The 12,588-nt window shown below is 36.0% G+C and overlaps 1 protein-coding gene across 4 annotated transcripts in view; it reads right to left on the reverse strand.

Moving 5' to 3' along the window:
* The window catches only part of SPAG9 (sperm associated antigen 9), a 133,677-nt gene that overhangs the window by 59,362 nt on the left and 61,727 nt on the right, over positions 1-12,588 (reverse strand). For 3 of the 4 annotated variants that reach the window (XM_065897310.1, XM_065897309.1, XM_065897308.1), the window contains exons 3-5: positions 11,118-11,188; positions 6,369-6,463; positions 436-586 (exon numbers count right to left, since the gene is read on the reverse strand). In XM_065897310.1, the coding sequence (XP_065753382.1) occupies positions 436-586; positions 6,369-6,463; positions 11,118-11,188 (317 nt within the window). Of the gene's footprint in view, positions 1-435; positions 587-5,487; positions 5,649-6,368; positions 6,464-11,117; positions 11,189-12,588 lie in introns of those variants that run through there. The other variant, XM_065897311.1, reaches the window with a different exon arrangement.

Raw genomic sequence — 12,588 nt, forward strand, 5'->3', positions numbered from 1 at the left:
TTTTTAAGTGGAGCCCTACTAAATTGTGAAGCTTCCTAATGATGTGAACCAAGCTTCCTAATGATGTGAACCTAATAATGTGAACCAAGGATTTCAGGTGGCAATAATTTTCGGTTCACTGGTCAGCCCATCCTAAATTCATATAATGTAAATCAAATAGAAATAGCCTAAATCAAATAGAAATGTTGGTCATTAGTGTGACAGCCAAGATGTAACAAAGCTTGACTCTGTTTTCCTATATAACTTGAAAAAGTATAATAGAAAACTAAAACTCTTGGGAAGAGCTCATTTCCAATTTAAAAAAGGCATCTGTTTTACGAACTAAAAATGTGTACATACTATTTCATTTTATTATGTTCTGGTTGCCTAGCACTTCAATTTGGATAAGAAAGCTTATAAAACATAAATTGAAGGTTTTCACAGAATAAAGCTTACCTTCAGGCTGGTATGAGAACGTGGTTGACTTAACTCCTGAAATTTCCATTGCTCTGATCCAGGGGTCTCGCCACCTTTCTGAGTGTCAGGTGTAAGCAATCCATCTCCAGCAGGTAACGGGAAAATCCCTAATGATATAGGGCGTTCTTTTCTATTTGGAGAGGGGAGAAGAATTAAGCATTAATTCGTTTTTAACTGTTATTCATCATGACTGTAAGTAATAGGGCTGGGCTGTCACTGCTCCAGAATTATCACTCTTAAATAATTCTGTCTGCCTATCTGAACAAGCAGACTTACCAAAGAGAAAGGACAGAGTCTCAGAAGCTAAATTAGCCCCAGGGAATCAACTAAGAAAGGCAGTAAAATATAGTTTAGGAAATCTTATTAAGTTACTGATGAGTCCCTTACCCCAACTCCTGCTTTTAGACTTCCCAATTCCTCATGTTAATCCCTAGATATTTACCATGCCTCTTCAGGGTATTTCTTTTCTGCCTAGAGGAAAATCAATATATGGTCTAAATCAGGGCTACTGATTAAACGGTAAAAAGAACATGTGGACCAAAAAAATGTTGCCTGCCATTTCAGTAAACAAACAACGTTGCCTGCCATTCAGTCATCAGCCACGGCAGCCAGCCCTGACGGAGGGCCCTGAAGGGAATTCAGGATGGAGAAAAACAGTATACTGACCCTAGATAGTTAAGACGCATATCAAAGGAATAATTTCAATGAGCCCAGACTCCTGCATGTTCCCATACATAGAAAAGCATTAAAATCATTAACTTGAGATGTCTGTCTTTTGAGATTAGCAGAAATCTTTTGATGTTCCACTATATGTTGTTTTTTATCTATTTATTTATTTTTCTCAGCAAAAACTCCTATATATCCTGGTTCCTCCCTTTGCTGGTTTGGGACGGTTCCTCAGAGCTATCTGAGAGGCTGCCCTGCTGGGCTATAGTCCTTAGTAATGTCTCTGAATAAAACATTAATTCTCAACTTTTAGGTTGTGTGTGTGTGTGTGTGCGTGTGTGTGTGTGCGTGCGTGTGTGTGTGTGCGCGCGCGCGCTTTCAGAGTTTTATCCCCTAAAGTAGGAAAGCTGTATTGTTCTACAGAACCAATATCTGAGACCCTTTCCACCACATTATGTATGAGAAAACAATTGTCAGTTTCTCCAAACAAGGAGGCCAAAAAATTCTATGAAAGACTGTAGAGTTTCCAGTGCTTTGTGGGAAATTCCAGTGAACAAGAGTTTCAATTTTAATAATAGAATTTTAACAAGAAACACATCCTTTGTTAATGCAAAGGACTTTTAGAGGGTAGAAATAAGCCTGGGTCATCCTGGGTCATTAACTCAAATGGAAATTAGCAAGAAATGAGACACCAAAGGTTTGGAGCTTCTAGGAACCATAGTGCTGCCGGTAAAAAATGTAAGTTAGAACAGAAACACTGAGGTTATAAATAAGTAATATAAATAAATAATAAATTGGAAAATATTCAGTTTTTCTAAATAAGTCTTTATTCTGTAAGCTTATTTTCATACCAAGAAACTTAAGCCACTTTTGAAATGTGCCCTCACTGAACACAAAGGGTACACTGCTTTCATTCCTAATGACAATCAGAAAGGATCAGTACAACTGTCAAACACCTCCTTAAAGATTAGGTGAAGCAAAAGGGTTGAGAGACTGCATTTTTTTAAAGTTGTAGGCACAAGGAAATAGAACAGGACTTTTCTCTATCAAGAGTTAATTATTTATAACTTCTTCACACTTGGGGTACTTTTCCTATTTGATTTGGGAGGAAAATTCAAACGCATGTAGGCAGCATAATAAAAGGCTAGATTTTAAAACCAAATCTAAGTTTGTCTCCACGACCTGCCAGAACAACCAAATAACAAAGTAGTCGGCTATTCTTTCTACCAGTTACTCCCAAATGCTGGTTCAGCAAGAAAGTTGTCATAAGTCCACAGCGAAGAGGCATTATTTATTATATCCTTACTGGATAACACAGAACACGTTATACACATACATGCTTCCACATATCATAGAACCTGTTCTTTCTTGAGAATGATTCACCCCTTTGCCACATCTTTTCTGCTTGATTTTAAAATGCCCTTTATTTCACCAAATGATGGTGACAACGATTGGAAATTTTGGGTGGGGAACGTACTTTGGGAACTGAAAATCTAAGGGTCTAAGAGCTACTAGATTATTTATTGTTTTTTAACATATCTTAATGACTTTAGCAAAAAGTGACCAGGAATTTAATCAGATGGAAGTTAATGGAAGGCTCTCTAACCCCAAGTGCAAAGAAAGACAATACAAACTTCATTCGAATTCATCACACTGCCAATGATAAACAAAATACAGGCCAGTCATGAGAATTATCTTCCTTTATGAATGACAACACAATCATTTTCACACATGTTAAATACTGGAAAAGTTGGGGGAAGGAGTCGGCTGTGGGTCCAAGTTTTACTTTCCTACTCCTGTTAAATACTAAATCTACAATCCAAAATATAAGTAGAATTCAAACCTTTGTACTGCTTATATTTATCCTTCAGAACCTGCTTGACAGGGAGGGAATTTTTCTTCAGAGACTGATAGCTGTCAAGAGGGTCAATGATGCTCTAGGTTACACTGTTCCAACTCTGGAAAAATTGTATTACTACACACATCTTTTCTCTCCTTTTTTTACTGACAAACTACCTAAGACTTGGCGGGGAGGGAGAAGGACATGTAATTGTGCACGTTAAGTAGAGTCCTATTTTCAAAAGGAAACTCCGAAAAGTGAACATTAGTCCTGTACTATATTGGTATGCATGTTTGATACTCTATATATTAAACGCTTCGGTAAAACTCACAAAAGAAACCAAAGAATGAAATACATGTGGGAAAATATCAAGTGGCAGATTTAAACCCCAGGTGTTTCAATAATGCATTACTATCTAGAAACAAAGCTATCATCAGCTATCAGAATCCTTGTTACATATTTTTTAAAACTGCCATATATCCATTTTTAAATTGGTTATTTAAATGTTATCTTATGTGCATAAATAACTTTGCAAATATGTTTTGAAACAGCTTTATTATTCCCATTTAAAACAAATAATAATTAATAAAATCTACTGTACATATTATAAAGAGCAGTAAAAAGGTTACATTTGTTCAACACCCACCATGTGGCAAGCGCTCAGATGGATGATTTATTTACATTATCTCATTTAATCCTCATAAGGAAATAGGAATTATTTTCCCTGGTTTCAGATTAGGAAAAGTGATACTCAGAGACTTTAGGCACTAGTAATCAGCAGAAATGGGATTCAAAGTCAGGCCTGTTTTGACTTCAAGACCCATGTACTTTCCTTGGAACTACCTATTTCTTGACAATTTAATCTTAATATTAAAGACTGAATATGGAAGACTTTCTTCAATCAGATCAACAGCAACTTTTATGTCAAGGAACTTTTTGAATTTAATCATAAGTTATTTTATGAATAAAACAGAGCTAAAATAGCTTTGCTAAAAATGTAGTAGATATAAGTGACTATGAAAATTATTTACTTGTTTAATTTACAATATATCTTGTGACTGATTGAATACAAAATAATCATCTCACGTGTTATTTAAAACGACCCAATGGGGTAAGAACCTCAGAGGAGGAAACTCTGGCACAGAGAGTAAGCACCTTGCCAAAGGCCCCACAGCTCGCATGTGGCAGAGAGTTTGTAGCCAGGCAGTCTGACTCCAAACCTCTCACCCACTGCACAGCACTGCATGGCACAGCACTGCACTGCATGGCACAGCACAGCACTGGCATCTTAAATGGGACGGAAACCTAAGCCAGCCCTTTAAGACTAATCTTATTTTAATAGTCTAAATATTCTTGAGTCAAGGTATTTTTCAATTTCCTAAAAGCCTACATATACATACATACAAATACTTTATGTATTAAAATATACACAAGTAATAAGATTTGCTCCTGATTTTTATAAAATCAGGAAATAAAAATGACCAAGTACCTAGTTTTAAGACCATAGTTGAAATTTAGTTTTTGGACCTTAAACTAATGTTGAACATGAATGGACCTATGAATAAAAAAAGAACACATTGAGGGAATTTACTACTTTAAGTCCACAATTAGGAGTTGAGTTTTAAGTAAACACTTATAAAAAGCTATACACTATGAACCCTCATTTAAAACGATGCACAAATCAAAAATCTCAACAAATCAATTTTAGTTTGATGAGTTAGAAAACAAAAGAAACCAAAACATTAAATCTCTAAAATACAGAAGATGGTTCTTAGAGCGTGCAAGTAGAGTGAAGAGCAGAAAAGCTTCAGAGATTAATGACTACCCCCCACAAGCGGGCATGGATATTTGTCACCCAAGTCTACAAAGAAAAGGCAACATCTGACAAAACAATAGTGAATGGGCTCTGTAAAGCTTTCATAACTTTGATGTGTAAATAATTGGGGGAAAAAATGAATTCCTTGCCCTAAAAGGTTTAAATCCTTTTGCTTTAAAATATATTTTGTTTTAGAAAGAAAATATTTAAGTTGTCAGTTCCCATGAGCTGCTATCAAAAACTGCAAAAACTGCAAAAAGGATGCCTGAACCTCCATCAGTCAAAGGATAGTTGGAACAAAATAAACACCTATGGCCTGTGCCTAATCAACTACAAGTCCCACCATAAAAGATTATTTGCTCCTAAATATTCAGATACTAAACGAAGAGACTGTGCAAATTTAGACCCAATGCTCGACTCCTGCTCTCCCTTTACTCTTTGAACACTGCTTAAAACAAGACCACACTGATCTTGTACTTGTGTATAAGTACAATCTGAAAATCTTTTTCTTAAGTCGGTGCTTTCCAAACGCCAAGCCGTATCCCTAAGTGATAGCCCATAAATTACTATAAATAAGAAATGAAATCTCAGCTTCAATCCATTTTCCATTGTTTCAATCTGCAACAGAAATGGTTACAAAGAAGACCCGTGAAGCTAAAAATTCAAGAAAAACCAACTAAACAGGGACTTCTAAGAGAGACTAAAGTACCTGAGTATCCTTGGTAGGTTCTGCGTCAGAGCTGGCACTCCGGTAGAAATAGAAAAGTGCACAAGCAGCAAAACAGAGAGAGACACTAAGATAGCAGAATTAATGACCACCGCCCCGCCAACAAAGCCAAACACAAACAGCAGCATGCATCCAGGACTCATGGCGCTGTGCTGGCATGGTGAAACACCGGAACCAGGAGGCCTACACGGGGGCCAAAGGGGTATCTTTGTAGTGAGGATCTGTCATTCAGCTGCTGCCACAAAAACAATGCCATCAGCAGCAGCTTTCCACTCCATCCTGCAGCAGCTCCGAAGCGATGACGTCATCCCGCTCTCCCCACCTCATAACCATAGAGCTGCCGCTCCTAGCATTTATGCAGCAATCCAGAGCAACGGCAAGCCTATTAACTGTTTTCCTCTCCACTAAGAGTCCTGGCTTAGCTCATTGGCTACAGTGCTTGGAGATCTACATAATTTATTCACACTCCCACATCAAACAGAAGTCTTAGCTACTAACCCTTTCAAACATGCCTCTCTGTAACAAAAAGGACTTTTAAACCAATTATACAGGAGAAATGAAAATTTTTCAGCATTCTCACAAATCAGAAAATTTTAAACCTACTGTAATCTTCATTAAATATCAGAAATCAATCAAAATACCTCGATATGTTGCCATATAGCATGGCTCACAATTTACCTCTTCATTAGTGAAAGCTGTTCTGTTTTTCCATGCTACTCTCTCCGGTAGCATTCCAACTACAGTAGAGAGCTTTTTGAATCAGCTTAACTATTGTTCCAGGATTAAAGAACAGAGAGAAACAGAAACAAACAGATTATTTTACTACCCTTTTTCCCAAGGCAAAAATGTATTAAAAAGCTTACCTAATTCTACTATGAGCTGTGGACTCTAGTTGATCACCCCCTGAGAGCTGATGAAGTTTTGTTCTTTCTAAGTGTTCCATATAATTATGGATCATCTATTTTGAAGAAAGAAAAGAATACACAAAATTTTAAGACTAATACCTGGAATAAAAACATACTGTTTTAGCAAGGGAAACCTTTTAATATAAATTTCTTATTTATCAGACTACAGTTCCATGTAAAAGAATATTAAGGATGAAATTTTCTTTTAACAGCAAAGGAATATGCAAATGCTTACATTTAAGGATGCTAGTGCCCGCAAAAGTAGCCAACATCTTGCTTAGCATAGCAAAAAAATTTTTTCGAACCCTGGCCACGCTTTCACTGCTGTGGCCAGGGTTCGATCCCTGGTCGGCGAACTGAGATCCCGCAGTGGCCCAGTGTGGCCAGATAAATAAATTTTTTTTTTAAGTATGCTTTTGTTGTGAAAATTTTACTTGGCATGCATGCATATACAAAAATTAATAAGTATGTAAATCAATTTGAAACTGTTGTTTACTTCAGATAAACAAAAAGATGAACTCTGATGCATGGATTAAGATGGGTAATTCTATCAAATCAAATATAAAAGAATCAATCAGGCTGTTCCCCAATTAAAACTAGCCCAAATAAGAAATGTATCAGACAAGGAAAAATTAATACAGAATCACATGGATATGGTATATGAAAGCATTTTTAAAACTTTTAAATTTAAAGATTTTCTCTTTACCACCATTTAAAGAACAGTTTTGCAGAAATACAGTTTTCGTCTTTGTGTCCGTGAGTCAGAAATAATGAGCTGTTTCCTTCTTGTATCAGGGAAAACTTTAAGGGAAAAAATTTAAATGAGACTAGTATAACAAAGTGATGGTTGGGCCAAATAGATACCAATTTAAATTTTCAAAAGATTTTAGAAAATCTAAGTCAAATTCTTTTATAATGGAGAGTGATTATATGAATTTGATTCGTTCAAATGGAAGAATCTAAGTTTCTTTAAGCATTCAAATGAATAGAAATCTCCCCTAGACTGCTTTTATAATAATCTATTGATATTTATTCAATATAGACAAATAAAAAGATTAAATAAAATGCAAAGATACAGAATCAGTTCTACCCCAAATAATGCATTCTATAGATTGATTCTTGTCTTAAATGAATACGTTAAAAATGTTTTAATTTAGAAGATGTTGAATTCCAAACCTTCTTCAAATGACTGACCCAAGTAACTATTTCTGACATTCCAAAATGGTCTACATAATGAAATTGGTTTCAACCCAATTAAACTAACACTTAATAGGACAGAACAACAACAACAAAATGGCAGCTAATATTTATTGAGCACCAACTACAAATCAGCCAGTGCATGTACATTGTTTCAATTAATCCTCACAACAACAATATGATTTTCTAGATAAATTCCAGTTTAAGGAGGTTAAAATAACTTGCCCAACTTGACCAGCTAGTTAATGATTAACTGTGCTCTGTCAGCTAGTTGGCTTTGTGGCCAGAACTCAGGTCCATCTGACTCAGTCATCAGAGTAGTTAAGCATTACAGGACTCATGGTGTATCTGCCCTTTCAGTCAATTCTGGAGGCAGGCAATAAGTTCATTGTCCTTTCTTCCTCACTCCCACAAGAAAACCCCACATCCTAAAGCATTTCCTGATGTCTGAAATAAAATATGCACAAAAAAGTAGAAATAATAAATTGTACATAAAAATTTAAGTTTTAATTACAGGGCTTCACAGAGTAGCTCTGGGTATTTTTTAATAAAAAACTGAGTAGGGGGCAATGCTGCCAGGTAGAAAAGAGAGGTAGAGTAAAATAGGATATGCTTTAGATAACCTACTATTGGGTCCACCAGCCCCATCCCTCCTTATCTCAGAATGGCAACTCTCAATTTTCTCCGGAAAATTAATTAACATTAATCCACACATATCCAGGAGTCAATTCAGCAACAAGTAGCTGGAGTCATGAAGAAGGGTCCCAAGCACACTGTTTAGAACATCCCAGCTCCCCTCCCACTTAGAGAAATCTTCACAGCAGAGGTTGACTGTCAACTTTGGCTAAAACTGAAATGCAAGGCAATAGTTATTAGAAAAGCAAGGCAAAAATAGAGGCTTTGAAGACAAGTGGCATGAATCCTTTTAATTCTGTTGGCCTTGAATCCATCCATATGCAGCTCAAAATCCTATAAGTATATCCACAAAGCCACTATTCTTAAAGTGGTTGAGATGGCATAAAACAAAGAGGCAAAGAAAATTTTCTAGTGCATTTAATGTCCATGTGTTTCATAACCTAAAAGCATTATTGAAAATTCAGGCAAGGGAATCAGACAGACCCAGGTTCAAATCCAGTCACATACTAGCACGGAATTTGGGACAAATCACTCCATCTTCTCTTTCTAAGCTTCAATCTGTAAAATGAGGGTGGATTATAAGAATTTACTCAGAGGATGAGATGAAAATGCATTTAAACAGTCCCTGATGTAAGACCGGGGTTCAAGTTTTTAGTGATTAATATAACAGTATGTATATTTCCTCCAATGCCCTCTTCAAGATATGTCTTCTTTCAAGCAAATTCAGTAATGTGTATAAAATTTTGAAGTTAATTAGAGAACAGTTATTCACATTACAGAAAGAGCCAGAGACTTCTCTTAAGCAGCAAACAATGCTTTTGATAAAAGTGCTTTTAAACAACTTTTTTGTAGCCTATAACAAAGGTTACCTTAGTTAGAAGTAACAGTGGAAAGATTAAGGTTAAATCCTTCAGACTTCCTTTCCCTGAAGGTTTTCAGAATTTACCTTTAAAGGACACCTAGTTCTTTAGCATTGGATAGCTATTTATAATTGCTAATTGAATTGTATTTCTAGTACAGCTGTATAAACACAGAAAAATGTGGGCTAGAATAGAAAAGACCCACATTTTAAAGCAGCCATATCTGTGTTATATAAACCTTCCTTGAGGCAGAACGAAAATACAGAGAGCCTATCAGGGCAGAGGATAGAAGCTGCTTAGGACTAAGGGTGGGGACCCTATGAAAATGCTACATGTAAGATCTGCCTTGGTTACTAGAGAGACCCAAATCTCTGCCTTGGTATTTAGGATTTTCCTGAGATCTTTTCTTCTTCCTGGGCTGTCCTTCTCTGAAGGATCAGAAATAGAAAAATTATTATATCTTTTCATTTGAAATTAAGATGTCAGGTTGCTTTTTCTGCTGGAACACATCTTCACTTTTGCTAAATACGTATATGAGAGAAAATATGAAATTTCACTTTACAATGATTTTTTTTCTAGACTGCATATTTTATACATATTTCAATTTAACAATCCTCAACTATTACAAAGGTTAAAACTTCAGTGAAAAACCAAAATGACTACTCATTATTCATCACTATCAACTATTTATGGCACATAAACCTATGCCCCCAAACATGCTTATAATTATCAGCATTGATAAGCACTACCAGTACAGGGCATTGTTCAGGCACTGAATTGAATGGTGTGAAAAGAACCAACAATAGACCTTTAACAATCAATTGTTCTTTAACAGTCTTAATATCTACCAAGTATCTGTCTTATTAAAATGTGGTTATTTTTTACATACTGAAAAGGCTGCTGTGTAAGCTGTTCCTGTTTTTCAAGAGCTCTATGGTTCCAGCCCTCTGTGGCCAATCTTTTTCCTCCACCACTAAATATCAATTCTGTGACACTTCATGCTTAGTGTGTGGTTATGTAAGTTAAAACAGTAATAATCAAACCTCACATGTCAGGAAGAAATTCCAACACCTCCCCAAGAAAGTGTTAAGCATACTAGTCTCCAAAGCAAATGAAACTGAGTGTGGTGGCGTTTTACATCCCTTAAAAGCAACAATATAGGTCCCTACCAGAGGCAGGATAAGAGATCACCCAAACTAGTGAAAGGAAAATGGAAGCTGAAGACTGGAACCATCTGTATCATGGGAAAGACTGGACTAGCAAGGGAAAGAGAGCAATTATTTTTTTCAGGTAACAGTGCATGCATCTATGAAAATTCTATTTATTTAGGTATGTGAACCCCAGAATGACCATGATACACAGAAACAATTTTCACATTAAGGAGATAGAAAGAAACAAAGGAAACATATAAAAAGGCTGACAGAAAATCATAAAAAGAAGGTTAAAAAACCCTCAGGTACATTTTCTAAATTGCTTTGAAGAGATTATGTGCTAGAGTTGTTCATCTAAAATACTGAAATTTCATGCAGAAAACCTCTTTTAGAGTCATTTTAAGACATTATAATTTATTTGTTATGAGCTTGATGCAAATAAGTCCTTTATACTGTATTATAAATGTAGAGACTCTGACCAACAATTTACCAATCCATCATTTCCCAACAGGTAACAAAACAAATTATATCTATTCTCTCATATTAGTATCACGTATATTTTTTATTATGCACACATTAAGTTTTTACTTAACCAGCCAAAGACACAAGTATTGGAACTGCCTTAATAATTACATTATTCTGTGGCACACTAATTCACCACATGAAAACTTAATGCCAGATAAAAGACATTAAAAGTCAACATTTGGTAACTAAGTACATGCTACATGAAATTTAAAGTCTTCTCAAAATAATCCCCAAGGATTATACTACTAGCTGATTTTCAAAGAGAAATTAAGACACAATTTCTAAGGTTAATTTCTGTATCTCAATATTAGCATGGTAAGAACAACCTAGAAACCCACCTCTGTGTGTCTTTGATGTAATGCATTATATTCCTTCTTCAGTTCTGCTTCTCTTTCTTCAAGTCTGCTAACTGAAATTAAGATACATACACTTAATCAAAACAAAATATAAGAAATTTACTTGAAAATTCTATCTTTAAAACTTGGAATGGGTTATCCATAATCCTTGATAACTTCAGGACTCATTGCTCCATGTGAAATTCTTCACAAAGCTAGTGACCTCGTTTCATTATCCTTAATAAAACTTTTGGAGAAGGAATAAACATAATTTTTTAAAAAACTAAACAGCCGATTGCTTCTCCTAATATGTATATGTTTATCAGGTCATCCCCATATAAGTAGGTTTTTAACATGATATAGAATTACCTCTTGGAAAAACACTTTACAAATCTCCTCATAGAAGTTTTAACCTGGGACTAGGGTCCAAATCATTGATTTCTAATATTATTCCAGCTCTTTTTCACTACTGAGCAGTATGTGAACGTGTCACTATTTATAAGTACTTTCTCTACTTCAGGTCTTAATTTCAGGGACTCATCTTCTTTTATTTAGCTCCCTCTGCTGATGGAGTTTGTGTGAGCCACTACGTGGCTCATGGAGCACAACTTTGATACTTTAAAAAAAAGTTTTAAGATCCCAAGATATAGAATGTCAGAACAGGATTTCACAGGAAAGAATGGTATCAGAGAGGAGTGATTCTGAGAGAAGATGGAATCCAAGCAGGACCACGAAGAAATTACAGTACCCAAGACAGATAGTGATGACAGTAGAGCAGGCAGGCACTGTTATCACAGAGGACGGAACACAAAACCGTGGAGGTGGCAAGGAAGAGGGGAGACCAGCCAGCCTGGAGGAGCCCATACTGGATAAGGAGCAGTGGGAGACAGTCTGCTGGGGAGAAGTAAAGCTGGTGCTAAAGGAGCTTGTCAAGATACTCATTTAAGTCTGTCTGAAAGCATGAGAGCAGTTGTAAATGATCTCTTGGTATAAGGGTCAGCTAGCTATAAACATGCAAGGCTGTTTGTAAGTGACAGCCAGTGACTGTGTCAGTTGGCTGTAGAAGTAACTACTATGAACTATAACAGCACATGCATGAATGTTTTCATATGCCTAATATTAACACACCAGACACCATACATCACATAACTTGTGCTGCCTGGTAAACTCATTTTTGGTTTGTGTAGCTTTGTTTGAATATATTGAAAATATACCATTAGTTAGGAAACCTGTAGCTTTGACTTTTGATTTGTTTCTAATCAAGCCTATGTGTTGGCTCATTAAATTTGCAACAGTCAGTAAACACACTACAGGATCCATAGAGTCACACTTTATCGTGCCAGGCAAGGTTTGAGGACATGGGCTGCTCATCTTATCTTGTGGCTGAAAGCAATAAAAAGCAAACCTATAAGGCAGCTGTCTTGTGATAACACAACAGATACTGAAACCATAATAAATTTTAGTGTAGCTTCTG

The sequence above is a fragment of the Phocoena phocoena genome, chromosome 19, assembly GCF_963924675.1.
Source record: "Phocoena phocoena chromosome 19, mPhoPho1.1, whole genome shotgun sequence".
NCBI lineage: Eukaryota > Metazoa > Chordata > Mammalia > Artiodactyla > Phocoenidae > Phocoena > Phocoena phocoena.